Here is a 24,599-nt window from a genome sequence, read left to right on the forward strand (position 1 = left end):
GAATCTGCTTCTTTTCCTTGCTACTTGTGCCAAAGCAAAGAAAATGAACATTTGTTTAACTCTGATGTTTTCACATCTCTGAACATCCCCATGAAGGATGAAGATTGAGTGTACTGGCTTCTGTTTTAAATCAGACAAGGACTACAGAGGGCAAAGGTCATCCCCGTTATCCACAGTGCCCTGCACATAGGCTGCCCTGCCCTCCCCTCTACTGTACAAGTGCTCATTCCATTGCAGATGAAGAAACACTAATCAAAATGATGCACCAGTGTCTGTCTTACAACAGGATTAAAACTGCTATCAATGAACAATGTGTTTTTACAGTTCTCCAGTTTCTACCTTTTTTTTTTTTTTTTTTTGGCCAGTCCGCATGCTTGGACTCAGGGCCTAGGCACTGTCCCTGAGCTTCTTTTGCATTCTACCACTTAAGCCATAGTGCCACTTCGGCTTTTTCCATTTATGGTGGTACTGAGGAACCTGGGCCCTGTCCCTCAGCTCTTCAGCAGAAGGCTAGCACTCTACCACTTGAGCCACAGCGCCACATCTGGTTTTCTAAGTGGTTTATTGGAGATAAGAATCTCAGACTTTCTTGCCCAAGCTGGCATTGAACCTTGATTCTCAGATCTCAGCCTCCTGAGTAGCTAGGATTACAGGCGTGACCACCATACCTGGCCCCATTTTTCGACTTTTTGGGTTTTTTTGTCGGTCATGGGGCACTGTCCCTGAGCTCTTCAGTTCAAGGCTAATGCTCTACCACTTCAGCCACACACTAAGGAGTCAAACCCAGGGCCTCATGCATGCTAGGCAAGCACTCTACCACTAAGCCACCTTCCCAGCCCTCTACCCACTTTTTAAAGCTGTGAAAGTGACTCAGGTTTATGTTTGTGTGATCATTTTCAAAATGTTTATTTTTATCAGCTGTAGGGCTTGAACTCAGGATCTGGGCACTGTCCCTGAGTTCTTTTGCTCAACACTAATGCTTTGCCACTTTGAGCCATAGCACCACTTCTGGTTTTCTGCTGGTCAGTTGGGGAAAAGAGTCTTACTTTCTTGCCTGGGCTGGCTTTGAACTGAGATCCCCAGATCTCACCCTAGGATTACAGTTGTAAGCCACTTTTTTTTTTTTTTTTTGCCAGTGCTAGGGCTTGAACTCAGGGCCCAGGCACTGTCCCTGAGCTTTTGCTCAAGGCTAGCACTCTTACCACTTGAACCATAGCACCACTTTTGGCCTTTTCTGTGTATGTGATACTGAGGAATTGAACCCAGGGCTTCATGCATGCTAGGCAAGCACTTACCACCAAGCCACATTCCCAACACTAGTTAATTATTTTGTTAAAGGGCTTGAACTCTGGGCCTGAGCACTGTCCCTGAGCTCTTCAGCTCAAGGAGAGGCTCTACCACTTAAGCCACAGCCCCACTTCTGGTTTTCTGGTGATTAACGAGATAAGAGTCTCACAGACTTTCCTGCCCATGCTGGCTTTGAACCGTGGTCCTCAGATCTCAGCCTCCTGAGTAGCTAGGATTACAGGCATGAGCCACTGATGCCTGGTTAATTTTTTTTTAATCACACTAATCCTATTCAGTAAGCTGGTGGCTAAGTCTGTAGGCCAGATAGTGGTTGAGCACTCAGCTTCTAATCCTTGTGACCTTTCATATTTAAAAAATATTTTTTCATAAACCCAACATTATAAAGTTTTTTAAAGAAAAATGTTTAAGACTTTATTCAAGATGTATATCAGGCATTATAACAAAACAGCAGAACTTCAGCCTTTGGAATACTGTAATTTAACATCCTTTTAATACACAATCCAGTCTACTATTTAATTCTAGATCCTTCTATGGAGAGTTAGAAATAAAGTAGAGGAAGTGTACACAGTCACAATCCAGAGTATCTGCTATAAAGATAATAAAGCACATCCCTTGCCATTTCAAATACTTCTCAGGGTGAACTGGGAAGGCTTACTACCAATGGCCAGCAGTGGACAGCACTGTTAAGCACAAACACATGGACAGTTCACCACAGAGGACACATATCTGGAAGGCCAGCTAAGTGAGCAAGCTATTCACACAAAGCCAGGAGCGATTATGACTAAACTCTCCAGTTGATAAGCATAAGACCACATCTCACCACCTCAGAAATGGAATAGGTGTTCAATGGCAAGGAACTAAAAAATTATGACATGGGAAAAATTACAGACTTTTGAACTAGCATTTTGTAAACAGCCTGTGTCCGTAAATCCATAAAAACATTCATTTTTCTCCTCTAGACAGAATACCACACTAAGTGTACACAGATAGGCATTCACATTTTATGTTAAGTCCATACACAAATATACAGCTTGTCAGATAAGTAAACACATGTTGCCAGAAGTAAGTGACAACTGCTCTCACTTGTACAGTGTGTCTTTGAGAGACACCTATTCCCTAATCAACACTTGAAGGAAAAATAGATACATTTACATTAAGACAACAGTTTAGATACCTTTGTATTTTTTTAAATTTTAAATGAGGAGTAATACAGCATGTCTGAGAGTAGAGTGTGTCATCAAACTGTTTTTGGCATAGTTGAGTGCAAATTTGATATCCTAGCCTTGTTAGAATTTTCCATTGTAAAATGATGAAAATATAATAGGATTTTAAACTCTACTGCTAAAGGCATAATTTTGGCAAAAAAAAAATTTTTTTTTTGCTAAAAAGCTGCTTAACTTAAGCTTCCCCCTTCCCCATTGGCTTCTGATAATTATGAGTACTCTCAACTAAGAGAGTAAATACATGGTAAAGAGTATTTTTCCTGTCTGGAGCTATTCAGTGAGCTTGATGAGAACAGATTTTCTCTCTTTCCTAACAGGTTCAATATTGACAAGTGTGGGACACATTCAGTGAGCAGAGAGCCTCTGCCCTCTTAGCCACAAATCTGCTTTTAGCCTTCTTAAATTCTTTTGTAAATTACAAAATCACCTTCAGAGGAATTATGGAAAGGCATTTCAGTATGTATGCCTGGACAGCAATGAATGTAACTAAAACCCTTGGTGAAGTGGCTAAGATCCAGCTAATAATGCATGATGAGCAAAGGCCATCGATGCATGTTTGTGTAGCTAAGTAATGGAGCAGGTTTGAACTGAGCCTGTTTGCAGTCAGTAGAGAGCTCTATGTGGCATATAACACTACTCTAATCTTCAGGGCATATCTATGAACAGACACAATCCAAATACGAGTAACTGGGTTGTGACCATTGCATGCATTACACTGAAAGAAAACATCAACTCTTAAGCACAAATATACTAGTCCTACATTTTGGCTCAGCTCCCAGAAAGCAGGGCAACTACCTCAGATCACAATGTCATCTTAACCAGATTCTTCCCCAAATTCTTAATGTTTCATTCTCCTACTAAGCAATCCTGGCATATAGAAAATACCTAAAATCCTAGAGTGCCCACAAGAATAAGTTCACCACTCACATTCCACACAGTAAAGAAGAGGACTGAGGACTGGGCACCCTAGCTGCCCTGAATCTTAAAAGCCTTTCTAGAACTTGCCATTCTGGTTGTTACACACGTGTCTTATCTATTTTAGCACTATCTGAAACAAGGTTTAGTTCTAGCTTTATTGGTTTGTTTTTGCTTAGTGTTCTTTAAAAACAAGGTGCTCAGATCATAGGTTCCTTTACCTGGGGAAATGAGTTGCAGCACTGACCACTATGAAGAAAGAGTCACTTACTGTGAGTCCTCAAGCCCAATACGTTTTACCAGGAGTGCCCCTGAATGGGTTTGGAAACTCCCAATCCTGACTCCAAGGAAGCGATGAGCTCCCTGACTCTTCCCTTATCCTGGAGTCATTCCCCGGCCTCCCACCAACACTCATGCCTGTTGCTAAGATGCAGTCTCTAGTCTCCTGACCTCCTATTGACTACACAAGCATCTGAAGAAGGTGGACCATCTTCCCACTGGAAAAGGGGTGCTACTGAAACTGGATTTGGGATCTTTATAAGAACATGGGAGCCATCGTCCAGAACCAAAAGAATTTGTTTACATTTTTTTTCTTATCAGAACTGCTGGCAGCATCTGTAAATTCATTATATTAAGCCAAAGCCATAATTCTGTACATCACAGTCCAAAATATTAGTACCAAGAACAAAAAAGGTTTAAAAAAACTTCATTTGCATTTACAGAACTAAAAACTAAATATGCAACAAATAAATTACAAATGTACATCTCAGCAGCATAGGGGTGATTTTGCTTGCATTTCTAAAAACACTGCCGTCTGTAAAGACAATCCAATTGTGGGAAATGGCTAACTAACCTCAGGAGACTTAAAGGCTCACCCCTGACCTCGCCCTTTAGGCTCTCCCCAGCAAAAATTTAAGGAAGGAAAAGAGAAACAGACAAACAGAAAGAGAGAGAAAGTCAGAGACAAACAGAGAGAGAGAAAGAGAGAAGAAAAAGAATGAATTTCTTATAGGTAGAAGAGGGGAGCGAATAAAGGCCGTGTCTGTGAGGTTATACACTCAAAGCACACCCAGCCTGCGGATTTCTGTGTTATTAATGACTAGCTCTTTAAGGCAGAGAAGAAACATTCTGGATCCAGTGTTGTTGGCTCATCTCACTCACTCACGTGGTTTCAGTGGCCGAGGATGAGGTACTTTTCTTCCTGAAGCGAGATCGAAGGGTTCTAGGCGGTGCCTGGTAGAGAAAACAGAAAAAGAAATTCTTCAGTGTGGCACAAGTGTGTTGTTTTGAGGATGGTACCTTGGGGTGGGGTAATGTTCAGATCCTTAGCTCTTCACATGGTTGCGAGCTAGTGGGCAGATCTGGGGTCTTTCTTGGGTCTCTCCACAATAGGAATCACAGAGTTGCACCCTGCACACCCTGTGAAGCCGAGTACATTGAGGAGACACCTCCCTCTTGGGTTCTTCATGTTCTACTTCTTCAGGTCTCCCAATGGAATGTCTGGCCCGAAGAGTGACGCATCTTTGTTGTTTCTACCTTGGGAGCAAATGATCTTAAGGAGTGACTCATCAGAGAAATGTCGCCCAGCCTGGCCTGTTGTAGCTCCTTTGGGAACTGGCCTCCGGTTTCCTGATGCATGCTTCAAATTTCCATCACCAAATTGCCAGTCCCCATTCTGGAGGTGGAACCATTTACTGCACAGCAAACCACACTACAAAGGCAAATACCACCTTCATGTATCATGGGGAACACCTCACCCCATCCCAAAAATGGCTCAAGGAACCCCACCCTTCCATAGGATACACACATCACAGGAATTGCTATGAAAATGAAAGAAAGGGAAAGAATTTGTTCTGGCATAGCACCCAGAGGTTCATACAACTGGCTCCAGCCCCTTCCACTTTCCATCCTCTATTCCTGTTAACTTCTCTGAAGCTAGATAAGAAAACCTTCTCTATCTGTACTGTGTCCTTTTACACTGCTGTTCCTTCTGACCAAAAGCCCTTCCCTGTCTCCAGGCTTGCACATAGCCTAATTCTCCTAAGCACCAGCCCAAAAGTCTCCTGGGGAAAGTAAGGGAAGTTGTGACATTGCCCAAAAGAAATGTACTCTTTACCTGACTTATGTAACTGTAACCCCTTTGTATGTCACCTTTATAATAACAAATTTAAATTTAAATAAAAAAAAACAGGTTTAAAAAAAAGTCTTCTGGAAGCCGGGTGCCAGTGGCTCACGCCTGTAATCCTAGCTATTCAGGAGACAGAGATCTGAGGATCTCGGTTCGAAGCCAGCCAGGGCAGGAAAGTCCGTGAGACTCTTATCTCCAATAAACCACTAGAAAAAAAACTGGAAGTGGCGCTGTGGCTCAAGCAGTAGAGCACTTGCCTTGAGCTGAAGAGCGCAGGGACAGCACCCAAACCCAAAGTTCAAGCCCCATGACCAACCAAAAAAGAAAGTCTCCTGGGCTGAGCTTTTGCTGAGCCCTTCTCCCCACCGCCCAAACACACAGAGCCAGGTTTTGTCACTGCCTTTGTTCTCAGTACTGTTTCGTATGCCCCAAAGCCGAGGACTTTGCACCCAGTGGAAGTGTGTTCTCTGCTCTGAATCCCCACCAGATTGTGAACTTCCTGACAGCAAGTCCATGTACTGCTCACCCCCACTGCATGGTGTCTGGCTCCATGCCAGGTAGGCACATAGGAAGAGAGAATGATTCAAGCACAGAGCAGGCTTGGGTACTCACACAGGGTCCTTGGGTGGCAGCCTTGCCACAAGAAAGTGTCCACCACCAACCTATGGATAGGACCAAGGCTCAGAAGCAGTGTAACTCACCTTTGTAAGTCACCTGCCCCTTGCTTGTTACAATAAACAGTGGGACATTTGTACCCTCACTGCATCCCCTCCCATGCCCACAGTAGGCTTTCATTCTTCCTAATGCCTAGATGGGTCTCCTCTGGTAAATAGAACTAATCCTTATGGGCTAGACATACAGGTCAGTGTTAGAGCGCATGCCTAGTAGGTAGGAGGCCTTGGGTTTGATCCCCAGCACCACAAAAAGAAAAGAACTGATCCCTATACACTTAGTCTTGGAAAGGAATATGATGAACTGAAAACTGAATAGTCCCAACTACCATCCCCGTATGAACAGGAAGATTGGGCCTCCATATTGGTGTGGTAAGCATTTCAGTTTTCTTCATCTCTCAGAGGCCTGTGTCATCCAGAGAAGGGACACCCAACTTGTTCCAGATTTGTGAGTCAGCAAATCAGGAATGGAAGAAACTGAGCAGATAGAGAGGAAGTCTCTGAGGTCCCCAGATTCTGCTGGCTCCCCACTTACACACATACATAAGGCTCAAGAGCTCCAGGCTCCTCCCTCCTGCTGCTAGAGACCATCACATCCACAGTACCCCTGTCACCCACATTGAATTTGTACCAGGTGCGGTGCTGTGTCTTGGAGATAGAGTGGTGAAAAGCCTTATTTATAAAAACCTGTCAATTAACATTCTGAATTTTTCTTCCACCAAAACACTTCTTTGGGTTGCTTTCCACTGACACACTATCTTAAGTTACCTGTTGATATTTAGAACAAAAAATGATCAAAATCAAGCTTTACTATCTCTCCTGTTTCTGGAAAGAATTAGTTACCTGCCTGTTTGATGAAGGGAGACCTTATCACCTTAAGCACTTGAGAGATGTTGGATATTCCAATAAATGCCTTTCTCAGCACCCCTAGATCTCCAGGGCAATCCCTCCTGGACAAAAACATGCTCCAACCCACATCCCCAGACATAGTGTACCTCCAGGGGCAATTCCGTCTTTTTCGGTGCCTTATACTTGTACATGAACTCCAGCAGGTCTTCCTCCTCGTCGTCAGAAAATGCCAGTGGGTTTTGGACCTGGTGGGGCTCCCATGCCTTCACACCACCCTCATTCACATCTCCCTCAACCACTTAATGTCCATTTACAATCTACACAGAGGAGACAAAGTACAGCAAGGAGGGATCAGTGTGGAAAGCAGGAAAGGAGGATGGGAAGGGTAAGGTTAGATATAGCACCACAAGCCAGGCCTGTTAGGACAGCCAAGGTCCCATGTCTGAGGAAGCACCAGTGTCATTGAGACACTGCAAGCGGGAGGAAGAGATTCAAAATGGTGAGATTGTAATTATGAGATGGACTAGATGGTATGCACAGAAACAACCACAGGCTTCGAATCTACTAAACAACTACAAGGGGCACACTCCCCTAGGAGAAGCAGCAGCTGTCCTAAGATATGCCAAGCTCGACTCTGTGAGACCCTTATCCCCAAATAACCACCAGAACACTGGAAGTAGTGCTGTGGCTCAAGTGGTAGAGTGCTTGCCTTGAGCTGAAGAGCTGAGGGACAGCACCCAGGCTCAGAGTTCAGGCCCCACAACCAACCAAAGGAAAAAAAGAAAGAAAGAAAAAACAACAAAGGTGAGGGGAGGTCTTCTTCTTTAGCTCAAGGCTAGCACTCCATCACATGAGCCACGGCACCACTTCCGTTTTTCTAGTAGTTTACTGGAGATAAAAGTTTCGTAGAAACTGGGCGCCGGTAGCTCACACCTATAATCCTAGCTACTCAGGAGGCTGAGATCTGAGGATCTTGGTTCAAAGCCAGCCAGGGCAGGAAAGTCCGTGAGACTCTTATCTCCAATAAACCACTAGAAACTGGAAGTGGGGCTGTGGCTTAAGTGGTAGAGCACTTGCCTTGAGCTGAAGAGCTCAGGGACAGCGCCCAAGCCCTGAGTTCAAGCCCCACGACCGACCAAAAAAAAAAAAAAAAAAAAAAAAAGGACTCATGGACTTTCCTGCCCAGGCTGGCTTTGAGCCGCTATCTTCAGATCTCAGCCTCCTGAGTAGCTAGGATTATAGGCGTGAGCCACCAGCGCCTGGTTAAGGGGAGGTCTTCTCTAGGGAAGAAATATGGTTCTCTATATACATTTTACAAGCACTGTTGACATGCTTTATCCTGTATATTGGGCTTCAAACATTCTTCAAGAGACAGGCCGTAAAATGCCAGGAAAAACCTTAAGTAAAGCTATGCAGATTTTTCTTTTTTTTTTTTTTTTTTTTTTTTGTCGGTCGTGGGGCTTGAACTCTGGGCCTGGGCGCTGTCCCTCAGCTCTTCAGCTCAAGGCGAGCGCTCTACCACTTGAGCTACAGCGCCACTTCCGGTTTTCTGGTGGTTTATTGGAGATAGGAGTCTCACGGTCTCTCCTGCCCGGGCTGGCTTTGAACCGCGATCCTCAGATCTCAGCCTCCTGAGTAGCTAGGATTACAGGCGTGAGCCACCAGCGCCCGGCTGCTATGCAGATTTTTCATTTCAAAAGCCCATCCTAGAAAAGGAGGGGGAACAGAATCTGAATGTAGATTCCTCTTACTACTACTCCAATAAAATGACATTTATACTCCTATTTCAGACTGCTTTGAAGAAACCCACAGGAAAAGTTCCAGAATTAACTCTCATTGAGTGCAGTCTATTTCCTGTTGCCTACTCAGGTGGGCCTTAGTGTGAAGATGTAAACTATTCTTTGCCTACACCAACTTAATCTGAAATCCACAGACACATCTTTCTACACTTTGTACATTATTTTAACCTTGAATTACAGATTGAGCTAGAACAGCCTTGGCTCATTGAGTCCAACCAGACTGAGGTCTGAAGATAGAAACCTGAGCTCTTGCCTGGACCCCCAAGACCTGTCGGCCCCAAACATGCTTTCTCCATGAGCAGGGAGCTGGCTGCACTGTAGTAAAAAGGAGTAAAGCTCACAACTGAATCCTAAGCAGCATTTCCAGTTTCTACTGCCATACCTACTAGCAGCCAGCAGGGAGCAGCATGAGGGCGCTGCTGCCTGAACCAGACCTTGCAAAGAGGCATGGTGGGTGGACAGAATGAACTGCTCAGAAGTCATGAAGGCACCTTGGTTTTTTTCACCCTGTGCTTCCCTCAGCCTGTTTTTCGCTCTCTTCTCCTGCCCAAAGCAGTTGGATTCTTTGGATCCTGTTAAATCTGAACACCATAATCTAGAGAGACTTTTGTGAAGACTCTGGGCCTCCCCAGCTTGAGACTCCAACTGCATTTATCACCCATACTACAAGGCTCATGCCAAACGCCCTGGTGATCATGCCCCATGTCAGTTCTCACTACTTCAGCTCAGCAGAAAGCATCCTTTAGTTGTAGGACCATGGCAGGTTGTTCCTCATGCCCTCTGTACACCTGACTCTGGGTCAGGCACAGTGGTTACTCATCCACTACATTAGGTGGAATCCTGGCATTATCTCAAAGAGCTCAGCTCTGCCCCATTCAGAGCTTGACACCCACCACCCAGGACATTCCTCCAGATACAGATAACTCCTGTGTGCAAAAGGAAGAAGAGACAGGGCTGCCCAGGACCTAAATCTCCTGGACCAACGCTGAACTCCAGAAACAGGCTAGCCAAGCCCAATCTAGCAACAAACCCATATCCTGCAAGTGGACTTGTATTCTGTCCAGTCTATGCCTCTGCATGTGCACATGTGCACATGCTATTCTCTCTAGACCCATTCTAAGTCTTTCCACTGGTATTGAATAGATCCTTAGGGATCTAACAATCTGTGCCATTCACCAGGTCTGATGTACTGAGGCTGAGCAGCAAACTCGCACACTGCAATAACCACCACCACCACCACTACCACCACCCTAGGACTGAAACCAACAGGGCTTTGAGAATGTATCCCACAGAGTCCTTGAGCAAGGGTTGAAGTGATACTCTGGTCCCTAGCAGTCAAAAAGAATCCAGATATGAAGGAAGGAGTTGAAACTAGTACTCTGCTGAGCAGAGCCTGGGAGCAAGGGAGGCCAGCACAGGCAGCTAGGAGCCAAAAGTTACAAAAAGAAGACCCAAGGCTGAGTGCCGTGGCTCACACCTGTAATCTTTGCTACTTAGGAGGCTAAGATCTGAGGAACACGGTTCAAAGTCAGCCTGGGAAAGAAAGTCTCTAATTAACAATAAAAAAGCCAGAAGTAGGACTGTGGCTCAAGCAGTAGAGCATTAGTCCTCAGCAAAAAAGCTCAGAAACAATGGCTAGATCTGAATTCAAGCACCAGAACTAGCACAAAACAAAACAACAACAACAACAAAAACCCTAGCCATCATCTGCCCTGAACATTTTTTTGCCAAGAGTGTTGTTTATAATATTCAGTCTTACTCTTGGGACTCAAGAGTTAAGCCTCAGAGCCCCAGGGCACCATGGGCCCTGCATATCCTAACTAATGGTAGTGGCGCTGCGTGAGAAAGCCTGGCATCTTTGACTGTTCACAACCCAATAGCCCGCATTTGATATTTTCAATTCTCCTCACCACAATTTATTTGCCCATTCCCTTCCCCAGGTTCCATTCTTCTTACTTTGATTTACTATTTCATATGCAGTTGCACAAGCAGACTATATACATTTTAGCACAGGGAGGAGAAGAAAGAAAGAAGATAATAGAATATGGCCCACTGAGTGCAACAGGTTGAGCTGAGGTTGCGGACAATCCTTAGTGTTATTTCCACAAGTGAATTCCCACCCTGAAAGGGAGTTTCTATCTATACCCGAGTACCCTGATGACCTCAGAGATGATCTGTATGGGAGCAGGTCTCCACATACATAGATCTCTGAGTCTCAAGTGACAAAAGCACAGGCCTCAAACCCACAGAGCTGTCACAAAGGAGTCCAAGGCTGGGTGGCCTCTAGGAAAGGGTCCCTATTGTCTCCCACAGGAAAACAATTAGGCAAGTGCTCCAATGCCAGTACCATAGAATAGGTTAACCTCAGGTGCCACCTCTCCCCTCCAAGGGAGGGGAGGGAGGGGAGCTAAGTTCTTTAAATGTCTGAGAGCACCTCCAGAGTTGAACCCCTGGATGGCCCATCCTTGTAGCACAGCACATCACTCTCAGGTTAGCAAACACAGCCCCACAGCACACGCTGGGTTAATGGAAGGCAGCAAATGTGTGTGAGGAGCATGCCTTTCTGGAACACTTACATCCAGGTCCCCAGCAGCCACCGAGGAGAGAGAAAAGAACACAGGTTAGGCTCCGCGTCCTTGGGGATGAAACCCACACACATACTTACTATTTGGTAACACCTACTTGATTTAGGGGGTAACGTTCTCTGACTGATTACATGCAGTGATTCTGAGTTTGGGTACATGTTCTGTCAAGGTAGGTAGACAGGGTGAAAAAAGTGGGGGGGGGGGTGGAGAAAGAGGAAAAGCACAAAGAAAGGGAGACAGACATGCAGGAAAGGGCAGACAGAAAGGCAGGCAGGACTGGAACTGAAGTGGGACAAGAATGTTCTCCTGGGATCTGAAATATGTGCAACTAAGAACAAACTGCTCCCTGGGGCCACTGACTCCATGCAAGGCAGTCACTGCCCTATGAGGGACTTAGTAGCTCAATGCCACACCCTCCCTCCCCCCAACCCCCTCAACCCCAAATTAAGATCTAGATTTACAATTTCCTTAGGAAATTATACTTTTTGCTCAAGGATCCTGAGGTTTGACAAGTTCTCCAAATGCTGTGAGCCTTCCCAGGCTTTGATGAGATCAGCCCCCACCCCCTCACCATGACATCAGGTTGGGAAAGCATCTGTGACCCCTTGTTTCTTCTCTCTGGTTCTGATGCCTGGGAATTGGCATCCTGCCCTGAAGCAAAACAAGCCTTCCTCCACACCATCCTCCACCACTTCACAGCCTAGTGTCCTTCACTGGCAAAGACTGGCAGAGCTAGAAGGACCCCAGGGACATCCAGCCCAAGCCGATAACCTTAAGGAGAGAGAGAGAGACTGAGGCCCAGAGAGGGCACTATTTTCTCAAGGCCATGGCAGGCAATGCTGTATGAGCATCCCTGAGCAGTGGCAACAGAACTCCAGTTTATTCGATTGTGAACAAGGCCTGTCCTCCTTAGGAAAGAGGTCTGATGCCAGCCTAGCCAGGTCTACTCCCTACCAACCCCCATCCATTCTGGGGTGGAGAACCACTGAATCCTGGACTGGCTCTGCTCTGTATGTAACAGCCTGCCCAAACTCCTACAATTCCTACAATCAGCTGCAGTTATATTTAAATGGCTGGAATGTAGCTTGTGATTAGGAAACCACCAGGTGTCACAGCAGATGAAGGTTCTCAGAGTGGCCCAGAGCAGTGACAATAGCACAGAATGGAACTTCATAAGTATTGCCCTTCCTGGTCCCCTATGACAGTATTAGAAGTCATGTATTTAAAGATTCAAACTCCTTTTTTTTTTTTGCTCAATACCAGGGATTGAACTCAGGGCTTTCTGTTTGCTTGACAAGTGGTCTACCACTTAAGCCATGCTCCCAGCCAAGATTCACACTTTTTTTTAGGGATGGTGGTGCCAGTCCGGGGACCTGAACTCAGGGCCTGGGCACTGACCCTGAACTTCTTTTGTTCAAGGGTAGTGCTCTACCACTTGAGCACAGCTCCACTTTCAGCTTTTTGATAGTTTATTAGAGCTAAGAGTCTCAAGGACGGGGCTGGGAAGGTGGCTCAGTGGTAGAGCACTTGCCTTGCATACCTGAGGCCCTGGGTTCAATCCTCAGCATCACATAAGCAAAAAGAAAAAAACCGGAAGTGGCGTTGTGACTCAAGTGGTAGAGCGCTAGCCTTGAGCTGAAGAGCTGAGGGACAGCGCCCAGACCCAGAGTTCAGGCCCCATGACCGGACCCAAAAAAAAAAAAAAAAAAAAGTCTCAAGGACTTCTCTGCCAGAGAAGCTTGGCTTCTACTCAGATTCAAACTTTTAAAGGATGAATAGATACAAATAACTCTGGTCACCTGGGCTCACCAGAACTGCATGGTTGTTTCTGGAGGGCCACTGGGCCTGAGTCCTAGCCCTGAAAATATCTGTGTGCCCCTCAACTTCCAATGTGGACTGGAGGCACCAGAGGGAGGTGCTTTGATTAGTGGAGCCAGGGTAGAACACTATTCTCTAGCTGTGTCCCTGCTCAGCACTTTCTGACTGCTGCTTACCTTGGATTTGCAGCCCTTTAACACCCCCTGTTCTTCCAAAGACCTTAAAAGATTTATTGCTACGAAATTAAAGGGAGAGCAGAACATTCATGCATGCAGGTTCATGTCCTGGTGTGGATATGGGAGGAGCAAGCAAGTGTCTCTGTAGCTCCAGGGGAGCACCGCAGGCAATATCAGGGGCACTGTGTGCCTTTCTTTCTCGCATCAGCCAGCAGGTTTTGGGCTAGGATGGCCCTCCAGCCTTCAGAGCCAAGGACAGCTGCTCCATGGAGAAGCCAGGAAGGGGGGGCAGGTCATGGAGAAGCTGTTAGTTTAGATCCTTCCTAGTCCCTAAGGTCTCCAGTTAAAGTTAGGCAAACAGGAGGATCAGGCCCTGGGGGTGCCAGTGGCAGGGTAGCTGTGGCTCCACCAAGCTGTCACTCACACACACTGGGCAGGAACAATCCAGAACAGGGAGATCCCAGATTCAGCCTCTCTCTGAGTTCTCTTCACTGGAACAAGGCTCAAATAGTAACTGTCCTTGTAAAAGCTCCTTCAAGGCTATTTTTCACAACAGTGCAGGGAGGTAGGAAGATGGTGAGCTCTAACCTCATTTCAAGATGGAAGCAACTGAGGTTCAGAGTAGTTAGGTGACTCACACAAAACTGCACGGCTAGTGAGTGGCAAAGCGGCTAGTAAGTGGGCTCTCTTGGCGGTACCAGGCCCAGAACCCCTAGAACTTTGGAGCATTGTCACTCTGGTTAGAGCCTCCTCTTGAGGCGAGAGCCCAGCAAGCTGCAAGGAGGCTGGCTGCTACTCACCTTTCCGGGTCCTGCAGGTAGAGCAGCAGGTACACACTGTGGGAATGGGGGAGGGTGGGACCATCAACCATATCCCCACTCCACAGGAGCCAGCCCAGGAGAAACAGACACACCAGGAAAGGGTGGGGTCCTACATGCTCAATGCAGGGCTCCTAGCAAAGTGGAGTTTTGAAAGGAAAACAAGGTGGGGGAGGGAAACATCTCAGTTTCAGCTTTCTCACAGTTGCTAGAATATACTGTCACCAGGCCCTGATTCAGCCCTAGGAAGGGTAGGGGATAGGGCAAAATTTCTCTCTCCTTTTTATTTTATTTATTTATTTATTTATATTTGTTGTTGGTGGTGGTCATGAGGCTTGAACTCAGGGCCTGGGCACTGTCCCTGAGCTCTTTTGCTCAAGGCTAGCACTCTAACACATTGAGCTACAGCGCCACTTCTGGTTTTCTGGTGGTTAACTGGAGATGAGTCTCACAGACTTTCCTGCCCAGGCTGGCTTTGAACTATGATCCTCAGATCTCAGTCTCCTGAGTAGCTAGGATTACAGGTGTGGGCCACCAGCAGCCAGCTAGGGCAAAATTTTTCTTAAGGAAATAATTCCAACTACCCCATTTCCAGAAACCTTTTCTCCAAGGCTTCTGGTTCAAAAAGTTTTTAGGGGACATCTCCTTTGCTCTCTGAACACTTATGCACTAGTGTCTGGGCATTTGATTGAAGACCTAATTGAACACTGCTTTACATACTCCATTGGTGTATATCTGGGCTTTGTCATGTAGTAAGTTCTCAGTAAATGCATGTTGGTTGTGCCATTTAACTGTAGCTCCCAAGTGCTGTCCAGAGCTCTGAGGGCCTGCAGTCACCTCTGCCTACTTGACCTCTCTCCCTAGTTACTGTTCTCAACTCAGCACCTGCCCAGGGTTTGCAAATAACCTTTTCTCTCCTCATAAGCCCCAAGACACAGGCTGACTAGAGATTACTGGGCCTTTGTTCTGAAAGAAAAGGTAAAAGAGAATGGGACCTTTGCCTGAATCAAGATCAAATCCATGCAAGTAACTTTCTGGGGAAAAATCCTGAAGCTGAATCTACTCCCATGATTGCCTAGTGGTGTCTGCTCCTTGTGTGGCATCTTCTGTGTCTGCACAGGCCTAGAGTTACCAGCAAGAAGCCCAGTCAGATCCTCTACTCTGGTGTTCTTTCTTCTACCTGGCCATGTCCAGAAGGCCATAGCAGCCCTGGGTGGGTAGACTTCCTCTGCTAGAATTCTTCCCAGGGCCACCGACCCTCACCCTCAGAGGCACGACAGCCCCAAAGCCTTCTTTGTAGGCTTTTGTTCTACATCCAGGGTCTAGGCTACCTTTCACCTGTCTTCCTTTCTGGAATGGCTTTTATTTTAGGCCCCAGGACAGCTGAGGAAAAAGACACAAATCCCTGGCTTCCCTGACATTGATACCTCCCTCTCTGTGTCCTGAAGCCACAGGTGCTGAGGCCAAGGGGAAGTTCAGGAAAGGGTTGGTTGTGTTGGTTGCAGCATAGCTGGTTCTCTCCTCCCAACTGCCAAAGTGCTCAGATGCGGCAGGGGATGTCACTGGTTGTGCTAATGGAAGGTAGCAGAACACCAAAACAAATCATCCCACACCTTTTTCTTCTAGGATGCAGCTTCCATTTGAAGCTCAGTAGCCAATGAGCTGGTCGAATTTCTGGGTAGTATACATACATAGCAGATCAGAAGCTGTAGCTACTCATGAAGCCTGGATGGTCCTTGGGTAAATGACCACTGGGCACTGAACCAGAAACCAGGTAGTCACATTTAACTGCAGCCTTTTACCAGGTGATGCTGGTGACATCAGAGGGTAAAGTCAGAGAGTCAGATTGAGTGATAACCTAAGGTCCTTTCCTGCCTGAAATCTGAAGGTTCCATTCTAGGTTCTCTCAGGGGATAACCCTTCCCTATGGTGGTCCTCAACCCAAGCCCAACCAAGCCTCCCTTTCCAGCCTTGCCCTGCTTCTAGGTTAAAACATTTGCCAACAAAGATCCACAGTCTTCAAACCTGGGGGAGAAGCAAAGGGAGCATTCCTGAGAGGGGAGGAAACAAATATCAAACAGTGTCAATAGATTTAGGCATGTCAGATCTGAATATGGCTCATTATATGCCCACAGCTTAATCCCTGTATCCAAAGTCAGGTAGGATATATCAATATCTGGGGTCCAGATGTCCCTGCAGGCCACATCGCCAAGCACATAGGGTCTAGGTGTCCTGGGTGATCACCAGGCACACCCCTGCAAGTTCCAAAAGAATGATCCAATTTCCTACCCACTCCCTTCACAAGGAGGAGTTCCAAAACCATCCTCAATCCTCCTATTATCAACCCTAGCTGATGGCAGTGCTGAGCACCTGAGCCTGCAATCTCTGTAAGGAATAGTATGTAAAACCCTGAGTCCTAGCCCAGCTGCCTACCTCCTGAGTCCACAGGTCTATCTTCCAGGAGCCTGAAGCCTACACCAGTGGATCAGATGCCAGGAGATTCTGAATACATTTTAATTCCCATAGCATCACATGTCCAGGTCTCACCTTAGACCTATGGAGGCCTCTGGGGATGGGTCTAGGATCCTTTCTGCATGTGGAACAAGGTTCCCAGGTCAGTCTTCATTGGGACAGCCTTATGCTGGGTGCTTGACAACCAGTTAGACAATGGAAGTGGAGATGTTACCTCCCCGCAAATTAGACCTTAGAGTAGTGTGGACCTTAGTCTGGAGGGGCTGAGGTATTTATGGTGAGTGGATGGTCAGGGATGAGAAAGGGACAGTGGAGGGATAGAAGGGACAGGAACTACTCAGGCAGGGAGAGAGGCTGTGGTAGCTGACATCTCTGGTGGGTGAGAGAAGACATTCAGGTGCTCAGGACAGGTAAAGCCCTAAGTGTAAGATCACAGAGAACAAAAAGAGATGTGTTTTCAAGCCCCATGACCAACAAAAAAAAGAGAGAGATGTGTCTGCTGCCTCTAGATACTACCAAGTACTATCACTCAACACCCCAGTTTCCCAGTCAATAAATGAAGGACATTGAACCCTTTAGTGCAGTGACTTAACCTGCCTCAGGGCAAGGTTTCCAGGACTAGCCCAAATAGTGCTAGGCCCCTTAGAGGATCTGATAGACATCTCTGTTTGTGGCAGATACCAGGGCAAGCGCCAGGTTGCATGACATATGGCGGCCTGAGCCTCTCAACGAAAGTGAGGCCTAAAGGCTGGGCAAGAGGGGAAGTGAAAGACACCTACCTGAGCTGCCAGCACTCTCAGAAGCACTCCTGGACATCTTAGGTTGGCCATGTTTGCCGCTGGCCCGCCCAGGCCCTGGGGGTGGGGGGCCTGAGGGAGTAGGGGCACCGTCTCCCCTGATGGTGGTGAGGTCCTGCATGCTGAAGCTCCTCAGTCTCTCCGATAAGGCACCCTGTCCCTGGATATAATACAGGAAGGCACATGTCAGAGGCCTGACCACAGGTTCACAGGTAGCCTTGCTCTGAGGATGGGCAAGATCAACATCAAGTCCTGTGATGTCTCTGCAAAGGAGTAGGGATCCAAGGACATTGAAAACAATGAGAGGCAAGCCCAGCACATTCCAGGACCTCTAAGTCTCAGTCATTATTCTTCTCTTCCTGATACCCCATGATTTGCTATAGCCCCAGATCTACCAGGGCCAAGGAACAATTTCTGCCTGTAATCCCTGCACTCTAGACACAGCTGGTTGCCTCTCTGCTGTTACACCAGTAAAAATCCATATATGGCCAGGTTCTTCTCAGTTCTCAGTACACAAGAATCTAGCTAGAAAAAGGCCAAACCAAATTTTCTATGTGCTCATCCCTTGTTCTTTCCAAAAGATATAAAATGCAGACAGCGTTATTTCAGTGTGTGACAGCATTCATTACTTTTTTCTGTGCAGCTGTTTATATGACACATTCACTTACGGTGGCACGTGAGCCTCTCATAAAATACCCAAAAAGTAATGAGGTAGGAAGAGAAAAAATGATACTAAAAAAACAGCCCAAGCTGGGGTACCAGTGGCTCATGTCTACATTCAGCTACTCAGGAGGCTGAGATTTGAGGATTGTGGTTCAAAGACAGCCTTGGAAGAAAAGTCCTTGAGACTCTTTTTCTCTAAATGTCAAAATGCTGGAAATGGAGCTGTGGCTCAAATGGTAGAGCGTTAGCCTTGAGCAAAAGAAGCTTAGGGACAGCACCCAGGTCCTGAGTTCAGGCCTCAAGACCAGCACATTAAAAAGTCCCTGCTGCTGACTGTAACTATTTCATACTCTGAAGGTGCCAGGATATCAATCTCAGGGGTGGTGATTGTTCTTTTGTTTAGGAAAGACAAGGGCATCATATAATGAAGAGACAGTCCTAACTGCCTGAAAACAGACTCTGTCTCAGTGGAAAGAAACACAGTGAAAGCTGAAGGCTAGAGTACTGCTTCAGGAATGTCTCAGGCTGAGAGAAATCTTAGAAGAGGAAACCTGACAGAGTAATTGGGACTGTGGGGGAAACTCTCAAATGCTGTGTTTATAGGCCTCTGCCATCACATGAACCTATGATGTTCTCTTTCATTTTTTTTTGCCAGTCCTGGGGCTTGAACTCAGGCCCTGGGTGCTGTCCTTGTCTTTTGCTCAAGAATAGCACTCTTACCACTTGAGTTACCACTTCCAGCCTTTTCTGTTTATGTAGTACTGAGGAAATGAACCCAGAGATGCATGCAGGCTAAGCAAGCACTCTACCACTAAACCACATTCCCAGGCCCTCATTCATCTTCTTACTTATTTATCTGTTCAGTAATGATTTAGTGAATACTTTCTATGGGCAGCTGCCTTAGGTATTATTAGGAAATTGCAAAAATACAGCTTTATTTCTGACAAAATGTAAGAAGACAAAGGTACAAATGGCGCAGAAGTGCTTTACAGAAGCCACAAAATGTGAAGAGAACAACAGTTCTCAAGTCAGATCTAGATTCATATTCCACTCCTATAATTTAGCACCTGATTGACCATCTTCAAGACAGCATCCACCTGGCGAGATGCTGGTGAGGCCCTAGTGAGACTATGCCCTTCAAATACCCATCAGGGTACCTAAGGCAGAGTAGATATTCAACAGCGCCAACTTTGGTGACCATGTAAGTTGCTGAGACATCTAAGTTGCTGTCGAAATCAGAGAAGGAAAAAAATCATGTCTGACCAACAAGAAGACCAGAAGAGGCCTCATAACCCCCAGCCCAAATCAACAGTCAAGGACTAAACTCCATTGATATACTTTGCCCGTTGTTGAAAATGCTCAGCAATATATCTGAGAAAAAGCAGCACCTGTCCATTTTAGCAAAAGGCTCAATTTCACTCCCAGAAGCCAGTCAGACTAGCTCCAATATCACTAGCATCATGAAGACTGGAAGTGGCAGCATTAAGAAAGAGGAGATAATAATAGCTCAGTACTAACCCAGTCCTGTGTCAAAGGAAATCACAGGGGCATAGAAACAAGAGTCATGAAAACAAATTAGTCTTCTCAGTCAAAACAAAGATGTTTAAAATCAACATCTCTCTCACATTTGCAAACTTCTTAGTCCAGTTCAGACTTCACTCAAAAATCTCATTCCTATTCTCCTCCCATAAACCCCAATCTCCTCTACCATTTCAACGTTCTCTTTTTCTAGTATCTTAAATTCTCCAGATTCTAATTTATAATCTTTGCAAATTCTATCTTCTTCCAAAAATTTCTTTTTGGTGCTGGGGATAGGACCCAGGACCTCTTGCATGCTGAGCACACACTTTACCACAAAGCTATAGTCCCATTCTGATCCTTCATTTTGTTATTCTGGCTCATCATCTTCTGAGCGCAACCAAGAGTTTCCCACAAAATTAGATCTCCTATAGGAATGTAAATTTTCCTAGGTATGAAAAGCTTAATACCCATACTCTTCATGATTCAATAAATCATATTAACCATAGTAAAAAGCTCTGAGAAGTCCTCAGTGTTCTTGGGTTGTTTAACTCGGTGTACATTAAATGTATTTGACCAAATTGGGATACTCTATTAGCTAACTGTCCAAAAGTCATCCACAATTCCATTCTTGAAATAGTGAGTAAGAAACAGATTTTCCCCATCCCTAATTCCCCCCATAGCTATAGATGGCCTTATAATGCAGTTCTTGTCAATGAGATATAAGGGATTTATTTCTGGGAAAGATATTTTCCCTTCCTGAGAGATGAAGAAAAAGGCCTGACCCTTCTCCCTGCCTTTCTCCCATTCAGTGTGGTTCAGATGCCTGGAACTGACATCGAGTGATTAGAGGAACCACAAAGCCATCCACTTAAGAGTCTTGTCATCACCAGGTCACTGGAATAATGAGAGCTCCCACCTACTCTTAGACTTCTTGTAAATGATTTTCATTGATTGCAAGGCACATTATTTTCCCATCTCTGAAACTGGGATGAGTCTTACAATTGCTGCTGCCCTGCCAAACTTGTCACCACCCACACATGAATATACTTGGCTATTATTCCCCATGGCACAAATGGACAATGGAAGCTTGAGTGTTCAAGTAAGAAACCACTTAAGGATCACTTGAAGAAGGAATGTAAGTTCCAGTTGTCTAAAACACATTTCACTGATACTTTCTGGCATAATCATGAAAGTAGCAGCATCAGAACTGGCAGAATGGGTATCAGCAGAATAAATAAAAAATTCCAGAAGTAGCCAGGTGCCGGTAGCTCATGCCTGTAATCCTAGCTACTTAGGAGGCTGAAATCTGAGGACTGTGGTTCAAAGCCAGCCCGGGCAAGAAAGTATGTAAGGTGCTGTGGCTCAAGTAGTAGAGTGCCAGCCTTGAACAAAAAGCTCAGGGACAGAGCCCAGGCCTAGAGTTCAAGACCCTGGACTAGGAAGAAAAAAAGATCCAGAAATAACAGCTCTACATAATTGCAGCACTGGAAGGAATAGAAAGTGGTATGGCATGGCCATAAATAGATGAGTTGAGTTGAAAAGTAATTCAGCAGACTCTGATGGTAAGGAATGAGGTTAGGAAGACCTTAACCAATTCTTAAGATTTCGTGTTCCTTTTCATTGTATGTACAAACATCTGAGTCTATGTCATTAATAAGTGGCAAACACTCTAAATGTAAAAGCATGTGTTCTAATTAGTGGTACTTTCTTAGTGGTACTTACAATACCACTAAGTTTAAAAAGTAATGATTTTAGATTCAGTGAAATATGATTGCACTTGTCAGAATAGCTTTCTCCAACCATTCCAACTTTGTAATATATTTTCATTGCCCCATTGTATTTCTTTTTTTTTTTTTGGTTGGTCGTGGGGCTTGAACTCTGGGCCTGGGCGCTGTCCCTCAGCTCTTCAGCTCAAGGCAAGCGCTCTACCACTTGAGCTACAGCGCCACTTCCAGTTTTCTGGTGGTTTATTGGAGATAGGAGTCTCACGGTCTCTCCTGCCCAGTCTGGCTTTGAACCGCGATCCTCAGATCTCAGCCTCCTGAGTAGCTAGGATTACAGGCGTGAGCCACCAGCGCCCGGCCCCATTGTATTTCTTTGTTTTACCCTTATACAATTATATTTAACTCTTTGAATTGTTTGCTAATTAGCTTTCTCCTCCAGAGTGTTTTCTTAACTATCATTGCCATGGATCTACCACTTCATTTTAGTTCAAAAGCAAAATACAAACAAAAGGACTGGAGGTATGGTTCAAGTGCTAGACACTTGCCTAGTACAAGCAAGTCTTGAGTTCAATACTCACTACTGCAAAAGAAGGAAGGAAGGCAGAAAGGAAGGAAGGAAGTAGGAAATAAGAAAGAAGGAAGGAAGGAAATAAGGAAGGAGAAAAGAAGGAATTAAGGAAGGAAGGAAGAAAGAAGGAAGGGAGGAAAGAAGGAAGAGAGAGAGGGAGGGAGGAAGGGAGCGAGGAAGGGAAGGAGGGAAGAAGGGAGGAAGGCAGGCAGGCAAGGATATGACCATTTATTGACCTGCAGCTTGAATGATGTATGGTAGCAGGAAATCCCACCCCACTCCAAAGCATCAGCTAGAGAGACAGACCAGAGGAAGTATCCTTTTGCACAGGACCTTGGAATGTGTCTCAGAATGTTAGAGGGGAGCAGAGGACAGATAGGGTATTTTTCAGAGGCAAGGTATCCCAGAGGAAGCAGCTCTGGGAGGACTTGGGCAGGTGAAGATGAGGACAAAGTAGAAAGGAAAGTATTTTTTGGTATCTGTCACCACTAAGCATGACCATTTCATTCCATTCCAGAGAGTCTGCTCTTTCTTCTCCCAAAGAGATGGAAATCCACTCTACTGTGTTCCTTCATGGTCATGAATAAACTTGGCTCCTGAAAGTGCCTGCTTCAAGGTGGCAGATTTTTCTGGAAGGCAGAAGTAGGAATGATTTTACTTTCTGTTATCCACCTTCTTTTGTTGTTTAAGAAATTTGCAACCATGGGCTGGGAATGTGGCTTAGTGGTAAAATGCTTGCCTAGCATGCATAAAGCCCTGGATTCGATTCCTCAGTACCACATAAACAGCAGAGTAATGAGCAAAAGAAGCTCAAGGATAGTGCCCAGGCCCTGAGTTCAAGCCCTAGAACTGGTAATAACAACAACAAGAGTCCATGGACTCTTATTTCCAATTAGCCACCTAAAAGTCAGATGTAGAGCTGTAGCTCAAGTGCTAGAGTGCCAGACTTGAGCAACAAAGCTAAATGAGAGCCTGAGGCCTATAATTCAAGACCTAGTACCACCCCCAACACAATACTAATAATAATATCAATATAGTATATATTGTATTACAATATGATTAATATAGGCAATATATTATTATTAATACAATAATATACTATTATAACAATTGTTATTATTTTGGGAAGTAGAGCTGTGGCTCAAGTAGTAGAGGTACAGCCTTGAGTGGAAAGCTAAAGAAGAGGACCAGGACCCTCCCCAGCACCAACACACACACACACACACACACACACACACACACACACACACACACACACACATGCACGCACACATGCGTAATAAAAAGAATTTTGCAACCAGGAACACAATTACCTTTAGGACTTTAGGAAGTCAGTACAACTTAACTTTCAGTAATACCCACAGGATTCTCTCAAGGTCACCTTGAGAGTCATTTCATAACCATAAAGAATGCATGTTACTGACAAATACCATCTAGACCAAAAGAAAAAAATTCTTTTAACAAAATAAAATTAAAATTGAAAGAGAGCTGAGAGGAAAGACACAGTATCTCCAGAAACAGAATGATCCAAGCCCTCATGAGGCCCTTCATCCTGGAGCCACCACCACGTCACAGGCAAACACAGTATCTAATGCCTGCTACTGAGGACAATGAAAATAAAGGCAAAAGGTTTTAGTGAGTCAGGCAAATGATAACAAAGCCACCAGCATAACCACATTTCCCACTGGTAATTCAAGAAGAGTTAGTTCTTTGGTCTAAATCCCATGAGGTGCCCAGCTCCCCATGGGTTAACCTCTACCGTTCCACATGCTCCACATCAATGCCAGGCAGGCTCCTTATCAACATGCCACACAAAGACCCAGCCTTGTTTGTGACATAAAATTGAACAAACAAAACAGAGAAAAAGAGATAAGAGTTTCTGCCAGGATAACATCAGTAATCAAATTCAATTCATTCTCCAGGCATTAAACAAAGGAAAATCCTCAAGTTAATCACATGTTAGATGCTCCCAAATTAACACACAAGAGATGCTCTGGTAGGACGATGAAGTAGCCAGCTCCATGTGCCTGGCATGGAGTCACACACACTCACACACAAGTGTCAGGGTGAAGAGACACCTGCCTCTGATCCAGACCAGCGGTTGGTAGGCAGAGTTGGTTGCTTGACCTCCCTACCGGACTGGATCAGTTTGGAGTTAGTCACGCCTCTCAACGGGGTTACCTGCCCTTCTCTGAGGTCCAAAGAGGAGACAAAATGAAAGAGTCGAGTCACCTGATAAAGGGTAAAAGGAGGACAATGAAAAAAAAAACCCAGCCAAGGGCTCCAGGCCAACAGGTGATGAAGGGAGTCACTGGTTCTCACCTCTTTCCTTTGCTTGCTCACTCTCTCACTTATTCATTCACATTTTTATTTCTTTACTCACAACAAATGCTTATGGGATGCTTTCAACGCTGTGTAACATTCTGCAGAAGGGCAAAGATGAGTGTGGTGTACTTCATACTTCCAAGGAGCATGAAGTACAGCTGGGACTCTTGCCTCAGGCCAAGAGTCTGCCTTGGCAGCTACTCTAGCAGTTTTTTGTTTGTTTATTGTGTGTGTGTGTG

General features: G+C 45.4%; 1 protein-coding gene across 2 annotated transcripts in view; it reads right to left on the minus strand.

Annotated features, from left to right (window-relative positions):
* Positions 1–1,776: 1,776 nt before the first annotated feature.
* The window catches only part of LOC138825226 (receptor expression-enhancing protein 1), a 111,263-nt gene continuing 88,440 nt past the window's right edge, over positions 1,777–24,599 (minus strand). The window contains exons 6-9 of one of the 2 annotated variants that reach the window (XM_070019626.1): positions 17,542–17,719; positions 14,273–14,308; positions 7,241–7,392; positions 1,777–4,679 (exon numbers count right to left, since the gene is read on the minus strand). In XM_070019626.1, coding sequence (XP_069875727.1) covers positions 4,608–4,679; positions 7,241–7,392; positions 14,273–14,308; positions 17,542–17,719 — 438 coding nt within the window. In that variant the 3' untranslated portion in view covers positions 1,777–4,607. The remainder of the gene's footprint in view (positions 4,680–7,240; positions 7,393–14,272; positions 14,309–17,541; positions 17,720–24,599) is intronic. The other variant, XM_070019627.1, reaches the window with a different exon arrangement.

The sequence above is a fragment of the Dipodomys merriami genome, unplaced genomic scaffold (assembly GCF_024711535.1).
Source record: "Dipodomys merriami isolate MVZ:Mamm:240054 unplaced genomic scaffold, mDipMer1.0.p SCAF_136, whole genome shotgun sequence".
Taxonomy (NCBI): domain Eukaryota; kingdom Metazoa; phylum Chordata; class Mammalia; order Rodentia; family Heteromyidae; genus Dipodomys; species Dipodomys merriami.